The 18,588-nt window shown below is 31.0% G+C and overlaps 3 protein-coding genes and 2 pseudogenes across 3 annotated transcripts; 3 read left to right on the forward strand and 2 right to left on the reverse strand.

Annotated features, from left to right (window-relative positions):
• The window catches only part of LOC145961982 (uncharacterized), a 357,225-nt pseudogene that overhangs the window by 231,647 nt on the left and 106,990 nt on the right, over positions 1-18,588 (forward strand).
• Positions 2,966-3,869, forward strand: LOC145961710 (uncharacterized). Its single transcript, XM_083082150.1, is given in 4 exon segments — positions 2,966-3,150; positions 3,153-3,213; positions 3,297-3,614; positions 3,751-3,869. Coding segments are annotated over 4 exon segments (660 nt in total). The 5' UTR covers positions 2,966-2,988.
• On the forward strand, positions 8,786-10,778 carry LOC145961984 (myb/SANT-like DNA-binding domain-containing protein 3). The gene is made up of 5 exons (XM_083082680.1): positions 8,786-9,036; positions 9,135-9,348; positions 9,550-9,685; positions 9,900-9,953; positions 10,020-10,778. Exons 1-4 carry the CDS (start codon positions 8,860-8,862, stop codon positions 9,901-9,903), a joined length of 531 nt encoding a protein of 176 aa, XP_082938806.1. The 5' UTR covers positions 8,786-8,859; the 3' UTR covers positions 9,904-9,953; positions 10,020-10,778.
• On the reverse strand, positions 13,444-15,528 carry LOC145961980 (uncharacterized). The gene is made up of 6 exons (XM_083082674.1): positions 14,912-15,528; positions 14,723-14,764; positions 14,491-14,635; positions 14,257-14,416; positions 13,955-14,174; positions 13,444-13,868 (listed from the first exon to the last, which is right to left on the reverse strand). Exons 1-5 carry the CDS (start codon positions 15,520-15,522, stop codon positions 14,086-14,088), a joined length of 1,047 nt encoding a protein of 348 aa, XP_082938800.1. The 5' UTR covers positions 15,523-15,528; the 3' UTR covers positions 13,444-13,868; positions 13,955-14,085.
• Positions 16,322-18,439, reverse strand: LOC145961979 (uncharacterized; annotated as a pseudogene).

The following is an 18,588-nucleotide window of genomic DNA, read 5'->3' on the forward strand; positions in this document are numbered from 1 at the left end:
TAATGCTACATTATCGGAAACATCAGTTTATGAATATATATTAAAAGTTTTGATTTGTTTTTTATTATCTATTGTATATTTATTGTATATTTATTTCAATTTTTGCAGTGTTGTATGATATTTATGTAATTATTACTTATTGTAAGAAATATGAATAACGGACATAAAAGGAAATTTGTTTCTAAACGCCATAGTAGACGAATTATTGCAGATAATACTGATATAAATATTTTAGGTTGTCATGAATATGTCCCGAATCAGCATATTTGAAAATATTTTTTCTAAGAATTCTAATTTAGATTTATATGATGATACTACTGCAGAAATTGATATTTATAATTCACATGATAAAAAGTATTGATTGAACCTACCGAAGAAAGAAATCATCAGTTGCAAAATAATAATATACAAACAAACAGCTCTAAATATCATAATTGTAGTATAAATGAAGTAAACAACACTGATAACATTAATGATGAAAATGAATTTAAAAATGCTATAGTTACATGGGCAATATCTCATAATATTGCCCAAAATGCATGCAATGACTTGTTACATATTTTTCGTCAATATACATCATATAATATACCTAAAGATATACGGACATTATTACAAACTCCAAGAAAAACTGATGTTTTAAGAATATGTGGGGGAGAATACTTTTACTTAGGTTTTAAAGATATCATTAAAAAAATGTTATCAATAAATGATAATACATATGTTAATTTAATTATAAATATTGATGGTCTTCCTTTAGCAAAATCATCGCAAGCATCTTTATGGCCAATTTTATGTTCTAATACGGTTACTACAGTGTATCTAGTTGGTGCTTATTTTGGATATCAAAAACCTACTGATTCTAATGTTTTTTTACAATCTGTTGTCGATGACTTAATTAATTTAATCAATAATGGTTTTATTCATGATGAAAAGATAATTAAAATTAGATTATTTGCCTTAATATGTGATGCACCTGCAAAATCTTTTGTATTATGTACAAAAAGTCACACAGGATTTAATAGTTGCACTAAATGCTTAATTAAAGGAAAATATTTAAATGGTAGAATTTGTTTTCCATGTAATAAAACTTATCCTTTAAGAAACGACGAATTATTTGCCATTAATGCATATAAAGATTTTCAGATTAATTATTCTATTTTAAATAATATTCCAAAATTTTTACCCTTAACTAATACTCCACTTGATTACATGCATCTTATATGTTTAGGAGTTGTTAAGAAAATGATAATTTTATGGATGAAAGGTCCATTTTCGGTACGTTTAAATATAAGATCCATTAATAAAATATCACATCTGTTGATTGAATTTAGAAATACTGCACCAAATGATTTTGCTAGAAGACCTAGATAAAAGAAGTTAAACATTGGAAAGCTGTTGAATTTCGAAATTTTTTATTATATACAGGTCCTATTGTATTAAGATACATATTAAAACGAGATATATATATTCATTTTCTAACACTACATGTTGCTGTAACAATTCTTATACGTCAAAATTCATGCCAAAGGGAATTAATAAATTATGCTAAAGCTTTACTGAATCACTTTGTTAAATCGTTTGAAATACTATATGGCAAACAATATGTATCACATAATGTACATAATCTTATACATACGAGGTCTGTAAATAAAGTAATGAGACTTTTTCGAGATGAACTTTTATTTATAATTTAACTATAATTTAATTCTGTCTCCTTCAAAATAGTTCCCTTGGGAAGCCACGCAGCGCCTGAGACGTTGTTTCCAGTCTTCATAGCAGTGCTGGAACTCAGAAACCCGAATGGCCTTCAGAATGGTCGGTTACAGCCGCTTTTACGTTTTCGGTCGTATCAAAGTGATGTCCTTTGAGATGAGTTTTCAATCTCGGGAAGAGAAAGAAGTCACAGGGACTTAGGTCAGGCGAATACGGGGGCTGGGGGACGACAGGAATGTTTTTCTTAAACTTGTAAACTTTCGATTACGGAGTTTTTGTCACGAAAAAACATTCCTGTCGTTCCCCAGCCCTCGTATTTGCCTGAGTCCCTGTGACTTCTTTCTCTTCCCGAGATTGAAAACTCATCTCAAAGGACATCACTTTGATACGACCGAAAACGTAAAAGCGGCTATAATCGACCATTCTGAAAGCCATTCGGGTTTCTGAGTTCCAGCACTGCTATGAAGACTGGAAACAACGTCTCAGGCGCTGCGTGGCTTCCCAAGGGAATCATTTTGAAAAAGACAGAGTTAAATTATAGTTAAATTATAAATAAAAGTTCATCTCGAAAAAGTCTCATTACTTTATTTACAGACCTCGTATATGTTCTGATGTAAGAACATATGGTTCATTGGATAATTTTAGCGCTTTCCGATTTGAAAATTATATGTCATTTATTAAAAAAATTACGAAAAAATGAAAAACCATTGCAGCAATTATTCAAAAGATATCATGAGATTAATAATTGTAATATTTTACAATCAGAATATGGTAGCAATAATGAGACATCATATTCATGTAAATTTTTGCACAACGATGGTCCAATACCTCATAATTTTGATGTTCAATATCAATATCTATCAATGTCAAATAGAAAATTTAATATACATTGCAAACGTTAATAATAATTGTTGTTTATTAAAAAATGGTACATGTGTTTTGATTCTGAACATAGTACAAAAAAAGAATAAAGACATTTTTCTTATTGGGAAAAAACTTAAATATATAAAGGAAGTCTATGAATTACCATGTCAATCTAGCGATTTTAACATTAAAGTGATGAAAATAGATCATGATAACATTTTTTCTTGGCCAATTACTAATTTATTATGTAAAACATGGAAAATTCCTTATGGCAATGATCGAGATATATTTGCAATATTTCCTCTTAATCATCAAATATAATTTCATGCGTTATCTAATAAATATTTCTTACAATACAGTTTAATGCATGTTTATCGTGGATGTTTATCGAGTGGATGTAATATCAAAGAAATGAATAACGACACATTTATTATTGCGGAATTTCACGACGGATTGCAATTAATACCTGCCGCATGGTATAATGCAGATAATTTATCAAGCATTTGGCCTACCCATTTTAAAACGAAATTACGTATTAACAAAGCTATTATGACAAAAGAGATGCCACGAGAAAAATCAAATTGTAGGTATTACCGATTGAGGTATTATCGATTAAAAAAGTCTTCGGCACTGCAAGTAAGAATATAAATAATATACAATACAAATTTTTCTTTGTTATATATAACTTTTATTATATTATTTTATTTTAAATGATTTAGATACGTATGAAGAAGGCATCGAAAAATTAGTTCGAGCAGAGGATACATCCAATATAGATGATACTGCTGGATCATCAAATGAATTAAAAAAGCGAGAAAAGATAAAAAGGCGTTTAAAAGCAAAAAGAAGTTTTTCATCTTCTGAAGAGGATTTGCCTAAGGATAAAGAAAATAATATCCGACAAGATAAAAACCTGCCTGCTTTTCCGCAAAAAGAGTATTTTATATCAAATAAGAAGCAGTTATTCAGTACACCTGCACAAAATATGAAAAATACATTATGCGAGAATATTTCTTTTAATGCAGTGAACCGTAATGGTAAATATTAAATACGATATATTACAATATATTAGCACGATATAATACAATATATTAGCATGATATTTATTAAATTTGTTTTATTTTTTAGACCCAATTAATGATTATATTGTTATAAATCATGTAACGCATACAGGAAATTCTGCTGTGGATAATAATAATGAAGATTTTAGTATTTATAGTCAGGAAGAAAGTTTTGTATCAAATAAGAAGCAGCTACTAAACACACGTCTACAAAATAAAACGGTAAACTAAAATAAAGAATAAATAAGTATTTCTACTTGTATATTATATATAGATATATAATATTTATTTTATTTTACATTTACCAATAACGATATTTTTTCAATTATTTTATCGATGTCGTATAAACACATACTGGCACATAAATATTAGTAACATGAAAACATTTATAAGTATTACGTAATGGCGAAGTGCAATGTTTTTGGTCTATCACTCTGTAGACTCAAGTTCAAGTCCGTGCACGTTAATAATTTTTTTTGTAATATATTTTATTTTAAAAAATATTACATTTTTTGTTAATTTAAGGATAATTTTTAAAACATTGAAAATATTTTTGTTTATTCATAATTACATATATATACATATATATGTATGTATGTCTACAGGGTGATAGACCGAATATCTTGCATCTCGTCGTTACGTATTACTGATAAACGTTTTTATGTTACTAATATTTATGTACCAGTATGTGTTTATACGATTTCGATATAATTGAAAAAAGATAATGTCGTTATTGATCTATGATACTATGATTATGGAGTTACTAAAAAAATAATCAAAATAAAATTGACATTATGCTATCTCTCTATCCCGCTGATGATCCTGTCCATAATATATGAAGTATCGATATGAGAAAGCAACAAGTTACCAAGTCTAATAGGCACCCGTATCTTATATACAGGGTGTCCCATTTTAATCGATCACCCCGAATAACTTTTTTAATTTTGATTGTAGAAAAAAACGTTTCAGACAAAAGTTATATGGTTTCAAGGGGGATATAAGATGGTGACAATTATTTGACCTTGGATGGTCTTTTGAAGGTCACGCGAAAGTTACCTTTAATTTCTCAAATGGCACCCCTTATTTTTCATTACACATTCTTGTAGCTTATCTCGACAGCTTTCCAAAACACTATAATAAAATATTTTTCCCTCAAGTACTTTTTGAGTTATGAGGCTTGAAATCATTTCTTATTTTTACATAAACTGTAAAATATCTTGTAAAATATTCATTTTTCGATTATCTTACCTTAATACTTTTATGTACAAAATAATGAGAGGAATCAATTGCTGTAAAGAAAACACATAGTTATTTTTAAGAAAAAAAATGTAATTGTTAATTGCAAATTACATTTTTTTTTCGAAACAATTATGTGTTTTCTTTAGACCAATTGATTCCTCTCATTATTTTATACATAAAAGTATTAAGGTAAGATAATCGAAAAATGAATATTTTACAAGATATTTTGCAGTTTATGTAAAATTAAGAAATTATTTCAAGCCTCATAACTCGGAAAGTACTTAATGAAAACTAACTTAATTATAGTGTTTTGGAAAGCTCTCGAGATGAGCTATAAGATTATGCAAAAGCATATAGGGTGTCCTATTTAAAAAGTTGGAGGTGACCTTCACGTGACTTTCAGCTGACTCTTCAAGGTCAAATTAATGGCACCGTCTCATGTCTCCCTTGAAACCATATAACTTTTTGTCTGAAACGTTTTTTTCTACAATCAAAATTAAAAAAGTTATTCGGGGTGATCGATTAAAATGGGACACCCTGTATATGTATATTTGTTCACCCTATTATCTATGATCCTACTGTTATTATTTATCAACATATAATATTTAATCGCATATATAATTTTAATTATAATTTAAACATATATATATACACATATGTATACATGCAAATATAAAATTCACAAAAAGTGGGCGCCCGTTAATCTTGTTGCATTACTGCTTTCTGCCACGAGAGGCCAGAAAGCATTTTCAGGCCGTATCTCGGTCGTAAAACAATATGTTAGAGGAACAAGGATAGCATGATTGTCGGTCCTTTTCTGTCTTTCTTCTCTACGGTGCGTCCGCGTGAGCAATGCAATGGTGTTTGTACGTATACGGACATACACCTCTACATAGAGACCGAGAATTTATTTCTCAGGTAACCCTGAAACCGGAGTTTCGCATTGTCACCGCGTGAGGTCTCCAATATCAATTCGAAGTTTGCCCGTCACTTTAACCGACCCTTAAGTACCTATATGAACCCAGATAGCAAGCACACGTCATTTTGACGTTTCAAATTGGTCATTTACTGACTATTCTTGACGTCACGAGTTGACGTTTTTATGATGTAAAAGTGACGGTCTAATGTCACAGATTCTTGACGTCATGACATGTACCGCATTTTGACGTCATAAATTGTACCATATTTTGACGTTTTTTTCTTAGCATAATAATGCATTTAATAGCGCTGTCGAATAAATCAGATTAACCGATTCGAGAGTATCATTGAACAATTACAGCCATTCTATTCTTCAGAGGAATCTCGGATCGATTAAACTGCTTTATTTAAAAACGCTGAAAAACACAAATATAATAAAAAAATAGGTCACAAGTTTTATATTTGGTGTTATTATTTTATTTAAATATAAATAAACTTACTTTTGTCACGTCTCAGTGACCAACTTTTCCCCTAGATGCCTCAGTTCCAGAGAAAAGTGCGCTCTCTTTATTTTCAAGGCAACCTGCTTACACCGGCTATATCTTGGGGATGTCGAGAGCGAGGATCTGACTTATCGATTACGGAAAAATATAAGAAAGCCGCGAAACTCTATAATGGGATAATGTTAAATGAGTCGTGACTATTGAAATATTTATATATATATGTATATGTAAAGGGTATCTATTAAAATAGGATTTCGATATTTTCTATCAAATCCATTAACTGATCGATAACGATATTACCTGCGATATATTGATCTATGAATTCCAAGAGTATATCGAGAATTCTCTCTCTCTCGAGCTTGCTCATCATCTGTTAAGGCGAAAAAATCTTTATCGTTGCAAGAAGGCCTCATTGGAGAGTCTGTAAGTTACTCTCTATTTCACACTGATTCTCCGGTAACTGAGATTTTAATTGAGTTATCAGATCTATTGATTTTAATGAAGGGTTTTCAATCGTATCTTTATTTTTTATAGTTTCCAAATAGTAGTTATAGAAAGAGTCAAATTCTATGTTTGAGGTAACTACTTGGAGAAATTTCTGTGAAGTAAAATTTTCCGGTAAGTAAAAGAGGAATTTAGCCTTAACCTTTAAAGCTGAGATAAAACTTTCTGGAAGGAAAACCCTTTTATCTGATTTGACAAGATTATGCCTTGAGTTCAATTCTAATCTCTTGATCCGACGGAATCGAGAAGCGTCACGATATTCACGGGTTATTTTTCCTGCTCTATGCCTTTTTCTTTTGAATTCTGACGGTGGGTTTACCATTTAAAGAGGTAATATTAATGTTAATATATATATATTTTCAGGCAGGTAGAATATAGTATTGGTTAAGGAAATTGGTATTTTATTTATTCTTATTATTATTATTGACTGAATCAGCGTCAATGCACATTAGCACGTTGTACATTTATTCTTGTAATTTTGTTTTAACTAAAACGTCAATGAAGGAATAATTTATAAGGATATGTGGATGTCTCCGGCATGACCGTGGATGCCCGGGGACGATAGAAACTTGAGGGCAGAATAAAGTTATGATAGCGGAATTTGCGTATAAGGGTAGGGAACTTGGGATGCTTCCGGTATGACAGTGGATGCCCGGCAGCGACGGAACAATGGGTGAGTGGATAATAAGATCTGTGTACAGCATTGCGAAGATACTATACCTCTGTATGTGGAAAGACGTTTTATCCTAATAACAACGTTAGAAATTTATGCAAATCCAAATATCGTTTGATATATTCAATGAAGCGTCGATTAAGCGAATTGGTTTAAGATGTCGGATGCCTCCGGCATGACAGTGGATGCCCGGAGATGATGGAGATCTGGGTTTGGGGCTAAAATGTGGTAATGAATTTTAGGAATAAAAATTGGAGAGTGAGGAGTTCTCCGGCATAGCAGAGGATGCCTGGAGATGGAGGAATCTTCGGAGAAGGGAAGCTGCGACGCTCAATTGATGAGGGCGATTTTTGAAGTTCTAATTAATATTTGCCTTGACGCTTGTCAGAATAAAATAACAAGTTAAAACAAATTTGTGCTGGAGTAAGAGGAAGGAATACTGCCAGCGACGTGCTAGTGCTTAACAGTATGATTATTTATTTAATCCTCGATGTCTTGTTTCAGGAAATGTTGTGAATGCAAGGAAGGTGAATATTATCACACGAATATTAAATATACAAGAATGAAGTGGGACGTAAAAGAATCTTGTACTTACCACTCAGATATCGATTTCTGTTGGTCTCGATCGCCTTCGTCTAAGCAAGGTTTGGGAGTCTCCAAGAATTGACACAGCGAATTTACACAAGTATAACTTCTTTATTTGAATTTTATCAGACAAAGTATTAATTTTTAGTTATAATGAATGGTTAACGAATAGTAAAGAATAATGACAAAGTGTTTACGAAAATAACGACTAACAGCGAGTCTGCTCTACTGACTAATTATTAATGACCGCTCGCGCCTAAAATCCGGTGTTTATATACTGGTGATTTCTTTGTTCCTTGCATGATCTTTAGTCGTAGGAATCCTCGAGTAAGGTGATCTCTACATCGGACCACGTCATTCTCGGAAGCACCGCCGAATTACTTATCAATTGTTTTGACATAGATATCTCTTTCATAGGCCCGTATTCATAGTCGAAGCTCAAGACGATACTTAGGATCGACTTGACCAAGATCTTCTTATTCAATAAAGGCTGTCTCAAGATTAATAGAATTCATAGACATGAATTAAGATAATCTTAGTAAAGAAGTTCTTATTTAAGAAATTCTTATTCTATTTAAGATATTCTTCACGAAGATGTACTTAAGTTAATACTTATTGATTATTCGACTATTTCCGTATTATTTCTGTTAGAACAACCAATCAAATGATTTTTTTTTCACAAGTAAAGTGGATCATCATGATATAAATTATCAATGGTGCTTTTCTTTCGTTGAAATATCTCGTTTCTTTATAAAATAAATTTTATTTTTTAACAAGAACCATTGATAAAACTTCAAAAATGTCGAAAAATAAACACTATACGCCTGTAGAAAAAAAAATTTTTTTAGAAATATTAAAAGAGTTTAAACATGTTGTTGAGGTTAAAAAAAGTGATTCTTCAACACTTCATGATAAAGAAATTGCATGGTCTGAAATTTGTAAGCGATACAATGAATGTACAATGATTGCGCAAGAGGTAAGTATAAAAAAAAATTATTTTAAAATTGTATGTGTGTGTATATATGTACTTAAGATACATATATAGTAATGCATATAAATGTTTTCTGATTACAGCGTACAGTTCAACAACTAAAAAAATTATGGGCAAATTTAAAACAGACACAAAGAGATATATTAACGAAAGAAAAACAAGCTTGTCTAGCCACTGGTGGCGGTCCACCACTTCCAGAGACAAATATTGATCACGATATAGCCATAATAGCACCGCACATTATGCAAACAGCTCCTGTTCTTTTTACATCAAATATGGAAGAAAACAAAATAAATGGTAAATAATTTTAAACAAATATTTATAAAGATATATATAAATAATATATTTGTAACGAAAGTACACACATATGTGTATATATATACATATATAAAATTTTTACTGACATGAAATAATCATACGTACTAGAGATTAATTAACTGTTAAAATTTAACAAATTTATTATATATATCACAGATTTACATATGCTTTTTGTTTCAGAGAAAGCAGAACATATTATAAGTATTTCCTTAGATGATAATGAGGCAACGACTGTGTTATGTGAAAGTCATAATGATGATAGTAATAACATTATACGAAGTAATAATATAAGTAATAATGGACGAAGTAGAAAAAGGTATATTACATTAGAATAAATTAAAAGTAAAATATATATACAAGTATACATATTATATGTAAAAAATACAGAAAAATTATTTTAAATTGTATTAATGTTATTATTGTTTATTTATTAATTAGATTATATAACTATATACAAAAAAAAATATATATATGCATGTTTGAAAAGTAATGTTACTTGTTAAAATAGATTAATTATTAATGATTTTTAGATGAAATAACGATTGAAGAAACAATGGACAAAGAAAATCAAAATATTAATAAAGGTAATATGAACAATGGTGGATATTTTCTTATGTCGATTGAATAACTAAATATTATTGTATTTCCAGTGCTTTCTGTAAAAAGAAAAAAAATTTTGAAACAAGACACTACTTGTACGCAAGCTAGTAAAATAACAAAAGTAGAAAACAAGGAAAATTTAGTTAGAAATGAAGATTTGATTAAAATTGAAAGAATAAAGCGGATTATGGAAGACGAGAAGGAAATAGCAGATATACGAAAAGCTCACGAAAAAAAACTGGCAGTAATGAAAGAAAATTTTTATGAGGAGTTACATATTCTAGAAATCCAAACAGCAATTGCAAAAGTTGAACTAGCTGAGTTGCAGTTGCAAAAGGAAAAAGAAAAATAGATTTAAGAAAAGTTTGAAGATTACAAAAAGTACAAAGATTAAAATATAAGTTATTTATAACATAATAGAAATATATAATATATAAAAGTAAATATATTTATTATATATATATATATATATATATATATATATATGTATATATATATAAAATGTGAGACTGCATATATAATTATATATGGAGAGAGAGAAATAGACATATGGAGAGAGGGTAAATGTTACATATTAAAACTTATTTAAAAAATGTTTCTTTTCAATTTGTTTGAATATTTTGCTTTAAAAATGAGTTAATTTTAAGTATTAATAATATTATTATAAAAGTGCAATTGTTTATTTTTGCTTTAATTAAAAGATGTCACAAGTGCATTATATGGGTTTCTTTGTATTAAATAATTTATTTGAAAAATTACAAAAATATATTGTTATATTAAAATATTATATTGTTGCAAAGACAATAAAAAGGACATTTCTTTTTATCTAAATAGTCTTTCAATTAGTGCTGCTCGTACTGCAAAACCCTCGCCCGGTTGCCAATGTGGTTCCTCAACTGGCACTTCCATTTCATTATCTTGTTCTTCTTCTTCATCTTCTGGTAATACATCATTAAAAATTAGTGAAAGATTATGTAGCACAGCACAAGCGACTACAATTGTGGTTGAACAAATCAATTTGTTAGTTAGCCCTCTAGACAGACATGGAAACCTGCGCTTCCAAATGTCCTTTCGACAATCTGACGTGTTTTTCTGTGAACTATATTGTAATTGTAATAGAGAAAATATATTTTTCATAGGTTATTATAAAAAGTAATCCTAACAGCACACAATGTCCAAAAGATGTCCAGAGAACATTCATAGGATATATGGATATTCTATGGATGTCCTCCAGACATTCTTCGGATATGTGTGCTGTTAGAGAAAATAAAATAAAAATGTAGCAAAATTAAAGATTTTAATACTTACGTGATTTCTTCATCTGTTTGTGGATTCTGAATAGGAGTTAAAAGTAATGGTAAGCACGGATATCCAGCATCTCCTACCAGAGTACCTGATAATTTACGTTGGACATATCTCATATATATTCTAGAATTTTGGAAAATTCTACTGTCGTGTTGGCCACCAGGCCATTCTGGAACAATGTCTAGAAATTCCGTTCTAGGTCCAACAACAGCCTGCATAAATACATACATATAATCAAATATTAAAATCGATAATTTTTTAATATATTTGATAAAAAAATCACTTTTATCGATAAAAGAGGACTCAGAATATGGGCCATAGAGTATGCGTACCTGCACATTTAATGACAAATATCCTTTTCGATTTCTATAAATTTCCTCAATATTATGGAATCTGGTACTGACTAAACGTATATGTGTGCAATCTATAGCTCCATCAATGCCAGGTAAACCGACGCCTCTATTATGTCCTATATCTCTAAAAAGTCTTTGATTTTCTCTTACAGCATCTGGTGTACAAGGCATCTTTATAAATTTATTGCAGATTCTTGCTAAACGCACAGATACTCGAAATATTATTCTTGATATAGTTGGCTGTGAGACGATTATTGTATCTCCACACACACACAATAACTTGCTACAAAAATATTACAATATTACATTTTTACAAAAAAATTTTTAAATTCTCGCAAATAATTATGACATTATGTTATAATTATTTTACTTAATATATATTGTATACATCAAAAATATCTTATTACACATAATTATATATTTTACTAACCTGAAACCCATACAGCACAGAAGCTTGCATCAACATTGCTGCAATGTTACAACATTGCACATAGCAGTGTAATGCTGCAGAAATATTGCAGAGACATTATTTTGTAATATAACTTTGGCAATGTTGCAGCAACATTTTAACATAGCGAAAACGTATAACATGTGTTTCTTTACTTGCCGCTATGTGGCGACACCAAACTTAACTAACTCGTATTCGAATTTTCATCTAAAATGGATATAAGGCCTACAAAGGACTAATGTAGTAATTATATTTCTTGTCTTGTGTCAGTTAAATTTCTAATAAACTGACTTGATTTATTTAATATTCTGAATCCTAATAAGGGATTTAGATTATTAAACAAATAATTTGTTTAATAATCTAGATCCCTCGTTGGGATTCAGAATATTAAACAGATTTTTCTTCATTGAATCGGTAAATGGGAAATAATTCCCCGGTAAGCAAAATGCGCGCAATTTGTCAGCAGATTGGCGAAAGATTTCCACAAAACTTGGTAGCAGATTGGCATCCGTTATGTGCGCAATAGGCTCATGATTTGATAGCAGATCCTGCTCACAGAATCTGACAGCAGATTGGCATAGAAAACCGAGCAGGATCTGCTAACATGACTTGACGTCAAATTGTCGGCAGAAACCGAGCAGGATCTGCACGCGCGCATTTAACAGCAGATTGGAAGCAGATTTCGAGCAGAATCTGCAGCTTTCGTTCATTCATATAAAATAGAGCATTTAAAGGGTCTCGATTTCTATATTATTTTAATTAATGATAAACACGCAGAAAACTGAAAATTTGAATGAAATATTTTTTATTGATTATTTTTACATTAATAACTTTTACATATCACGCTCTTATGTACTAAATTATCATTATATGTTACGATTACAATATATATATATATATATATATATATATATATATATATATACATTATTACATTAAATATACAATTACATTTTATATACAATACAATATGTACACAATTATTACCATAATTAACACAATATATTTGGAATATTTTATATTATTAATACTATAAAACTTATTTTCGTTCTGTGGTATGCCTCGCGAATTTATGGGTATGTTCGAATATGCTCAGGATATCGATGTTCATCAGTAGCAGATTCAGGATTATCTCATGGCACTTGATGTCCGTCAGGAAAAGCCAATTCTGAACTAGCCCACGCATTATATTTTGTCGTGGATAACTTTGATTCTGTAACAAATGAAAATGCATTTATTTACTTGTATATATTTTTTTATACTTTTAAGGCTGCAATTCTTTTATATATATATACACACATATATATATATATATATATATATGTATGTATGTATGTATGTATGTATGTATGTATGTATATGTATATGTATATATGTATACACGGCCAATGGATTATTTTAAAAGTTTGGCGCTGAAAAGTGCCGATTATTGCGACAATTGCGAGTTTATCCAACTCAGATGAATAAAAAGGGCACTGAAAAGTGCCGTTTAGCACTGACAAGTGCCGTTTGGTATTAGATAGAAAATGCCGTTTGCTCTCCTCGCGCGCACACGCGCGTGTAGTCCTGCTCATCGTGGTTCCCTGTGGGTCGCGTCGTAGTCCTCATCGTGGTTCCCTGGGTCGCGTCGCAGTCCTCCTCTTCGTGGTTCCACAGGTCACGTCGCAGTCCTTCTCGTATGGTTCCACTGATCGCGTTGCAATCCTCCTCGTTGTGGTTCCACTGGTCGTGTCTCGCAGTCCTTCTCGTCGTGGTTCCACGGGTCGTGTCGCAGTCCTCCTCGTATGGCTCCACTGAATGTACATAAAAATTTATGACGTTACAAATCAAATTAGAAAAGAATTAAAATAAGAAATTAAATGAAAATTATTATACACACTTTGTCTAATCGTTGGTAGGTTCTTGATCTGTACTCGATGCGTTCGATGCTTCTTCGTTCCACAGATTGCGATCGATCCTTGGGCCGCCGGCGCGTGGAACAGTCTTCTTTCGCGATCGGCTCCTATGTCTCTACTTGGACATTCTCAAGGCTTCCCGCATTTGCACTTGGAATTCCGAACGTGTTGGTTTCTCAAAATGCTTGTTTTGACACACTCCATCTAAAAAATAAAGACAAATTGCATTATCGTTAAGAACACACGAAGTAATAATTATACGTAAACAAATATATTTATCTCGTACCATAAATCGCCATAATAAGACGAGTATTGTATAACGATCGGTGTCCTTCACGGCCCCACCATGTAAAGGATGATGCGACGGAATCCTTTAAACTTTCCTTCAAGGAAAAGTTTACTGCTTCTCTCAAGTTAAATCCACCGATGTAACGGAAATAATTTACCTACGTATCGAAGATTAATGTAGTTGTATATTGGAAGGACTATAAATATATAAAAAAGTAAAATTTCCACTTACGGCGTTGGAATATTCATCTTCTTCGATTCTCTCAAAAGCATCCATATCTCCAAGTGATGCTATTGGGAAGATGGCCGGTTTTTGTGGTGCGTGACGGCGATCTTGAACGCATTTCCAGATTTTATCCAGAATAGAATTCATTCGTCTGTAAATAAAAGGATAAATTAATACAATGAAAATGTCATCAAACATATTAGTAGAGATTTGGTATCTAAATAAATATGACTCTTACTTCATTTCTGCTTGTACGGAATTTAAGCTCTCCTGTAGTTTCCTGTTAACATTAAATAACATTTAAAGATTAATAGTTCTATAAAGAAATATGAACATTTTTCAAATGTTTTCAATATATTTTTTTTGTTATATTAATTATAACAGATAACTTTTAAATTAAGTAATAACTAAATATGTATAAATTTACCGAATATCCGACTTTTCTTGCGTAAAATTACGTTGATGACTATGTGCCGTCGATCCTCCAGTCGATCCACCGACATACCAATTTTGCGAAGTCACTGTGTGTGTTCCAGAATTTCCATAGTCCTGAAAATGTGTAGAAGGATTATCGGCGTAGCTTATGTTTTCTGGTTGCAATGTATTATAATTATGTGTAAGTGTATTATGTGTTGTTTGTGATATGTCGCGGTTGTGAGAAAATGAGTATGAAGGTTGCATGTTTATGTATGATTGTGTGTGTGTTTCATTTTCTAATTGAGATTGCATAATCGTAGGATTTCGACCGGGTAATAAAAAAATCGTGTCAGATTGAGGGGCCGCTATATGTGATTCAATGTTCGTCTGTGGTGATTGAATGTATGTGTGAGTGTCTTGTGTAAAAGAATTATTATCGTTATAATGTAAATAAGTAGAATCTTCTGCAATAATCCTCTTGATATGTTGGACGTCTTCTTGAATTTCTGTAGCGCTGATTCTTCTTCCGATCCTTGCTTGTTTTGGAGGGTGAGCCTCATCCGAGGATGTTGTCTTATACCGGGACGGTTTCGAGATAACTCGCTTTGGTCGTTCGGACATTTCTGCCTGTATAAATATAAAAATAATAAAGAAAAATATAAATACATATTAACTTATAGTACATAATATATAGAAAATTTATGTAACTACAGAAAAAAGAAAGCAAAAAATGAGTTTTTATAATTTTCCTAATAAAAAACTTTTAAACAATTAATAATTTTTTTTTATTATAAAAGATAGAAAATTAGAAAATAAAAACATTGAAATTATATATAATTGAGATATAAAAGAAAATTAAAATATAAAACAAATCATCATGCGATTTCTATCGGTTTTGAATGATTATTTAATATAATATTATAAATGATCTTTATATAATAATTCTTACCTCTATATCATTATAGTTTACTCATCTCCTTTCGCTCTCTTTATAAATTATACTGAACCTATTTCTTGATATTAAATATAATTTGAAATTAAAAAAATTAAAAAAAGGATGGAATATTGAAATATTAACAATATGATGATGATTAACAAGTCGATGAGATATATTTGAACATAAACCCACACCGAGACTATTAGAAGAAAATTGATAATAAACGTGCAAACATCATACACATTACTTATGAAAAACAGAAAAGATGAAAGACGAAAGCAATAAAATAGCGAGTATATAAAACAACATCCATTAACAAATATTTTATGTAAATGTTTGAAAAGAATGTAAAAATAAGAGAGACGACCCAAAATAATAAAGAAAAGGAAAGTGTTATAAAACACGATGTGTAAAAAAGAAGAAAGTAGCATATTTTCGAATATCTAAAAAAGTTAAAATTCAAAAAATTCACAAAAATACATCTTACATCCTCTCATGATGTATAATAACAGCGACCACATATTGTAACGTTTCCAAATGATTTTCTCCATCATTGTCCATCGATGTACAATTCCGAAAAGGCATTCTATAACATTTCGCATTAACTTCGTCCAAATGAATATAAAAAGATTCACTGCTTAACGCTGTACATTTATATACTCGAAAAGCCGAAGACACCATACCGACATCGTAAAAATTATCAATCTGTAAAAATTTTTTTACAGCTAAACGATAAGAATTATTATTCATAAGAATATTAAAGACGATACAAATTGATCCGTCATGTAAGATGCAGCAATTGTCACGTTCATCTATACTTAGCAATATTTCATTGAATTGAATCTTACGATACTGAGAACGATTACTACCATCATTATTATGCGATATAGATACACGAGGAATGGAGGAATCAAATTCACGATTATTACGATCTATACCATGAATCCGTTTTTCTGTCATTCTATTAAAAAACTGTTGAAGAGGTTGACTCGGTTTTCTACAATATTTCCTAAAAATTAACATGTTATTTTCATAAGGGAAAGCAGAAAATGAATCCAAGTTACCAAACCGTTTGACATCGTCAGTGAGATGAACAAGTCCGTGAACATTATAAGTATGAAAAGTTGAACCATAAAGAATTTCAGAACGGAGAACAAATTTCTGTAGCGCAAGCTCTGCAAATTTTAAATGTTGCCTCGATGGTGATTTCGAAACCAAAACTCTAATAGCAGCATGTAAAAATAAAAAATGTTTATACAATTGTTCGTCCAATATATTATACAATACAACTGGACCTGTATACAGCAAAAATTGACGAAATTCAGTTGCTTTAAATTTAGAAAAAGTATCGATAAATGTAGGGCGTCTTGCGAAATCCGAAGGGCAATAATTTCTAAGAATTTTTAATCTTTCAGATATGATAGAAATAGATCTTCCGGAAAGTTTCGAGAGTCGTGAATATTTACCATGAATCCACGCAGACAAAAGTTTTTTCATGACACCTAAACATACAAGATGCATATATTCGAAAGGTACTTGTGACACCATACCCATTGGTAGTGATGACAATGGACTTTTACCCTCTTTGTGATGATCCTCGTCTAAGCATCTAATATATTCTTCGTCAGTTCGAGGAGCATGATTAATACCACTGAAGACAATACGACCTTCTGTATGTATACCGGAAACTTTGCACTAGAACAAGGTTGACTGGACACATGACTGCGGTGATTTAAAATGAAAGCTCTGGCTGGTGCATCAGCTATGAAACTTCTCAAACGTATTGGGATTTTATTTCCACGGTAAGTAATTCCTCCACTAGACATGATTCTAATGATATCTGCAACAAATTTTTCAAAAAAAATATTAGGATCGTGTGGCTTATGTAAACCTTTATAGATTCCTATAACTATTGGCTTTGTACGTTGCATATTTACAATTCTGCATTAAATTGGCCAAACGTGGACAGTACCTGACTTATTCAAGTTACATCCATCCGTATTAAAATCCAATTCTAATTCCTTCACAGTGGATACGAATGGAACATCGAAGAGATGTTCTACTAATTTTTCCTCAACATCAAAGTGAATGTACTTCCCTGGTTCTACGTTGAATATAATAGCAGGATTTTGCGGTGTATTAAGAAGAATTCTAATATCCTTTGATAAATAAGAGAAGCAGGGATGTGTTCGAAGAACAGATAGTATACTGTTGCCTTGAACATGGGTTATATTATTACTCACAAAGCAAGATGCTAAACGTTCACGAAATGATTCAGAAGAATTACTAGATGAGAATAAGGATACATCACTGAGATCAGAAACACATGAAGAAGAAGAGGAAAGCTTATCCTCTTCTAAATTATACCTCATATTGAAATTATCATTTACATTGAAATCAATATCAATAGAAGAACTGCAACTCTCAACAGGAATATGATAATCTTGTGTATTTTTTTCAATGATATTGGGAGTTTTAGAAGAAGAACAATTTTGTATGCTGCTTCTAACTTCAGACATAACCCTACTACGCTGTCTAACCGATAATCTATTTATTACTTTCCGCGAGACGGATAATTTTATATTACTTCGCTTCATACTTATCTTTTCTCTCTTAATAAATGCAGCTGCAAACGATGATCCACTGCTTCTTCTTGCTTCTGCAATATATTTTTATCTTTCACTGTGCGAGAACAAAGATTTCACCTCACTGAGCGACGGTTGAACTCGGCATGATAAAGTCCGCGAAAC

Source organism: Camponotus vicinus, unplaced genomic scaffold (assembly GCF_025532165.1).
Source record: "Camponotus vicinus isolate PSW18456_S1 unplaced genomic scaffold, iyCamVici1.0 SCAF_11, whole genome shotgun sequence".
Classification (NCBI taxonomy): Eukaryota; Metazoa; Arthropoda; class Insecta; order Hymenoptera; family Formicidae; genus Camponotus; species Camponotus vicinus.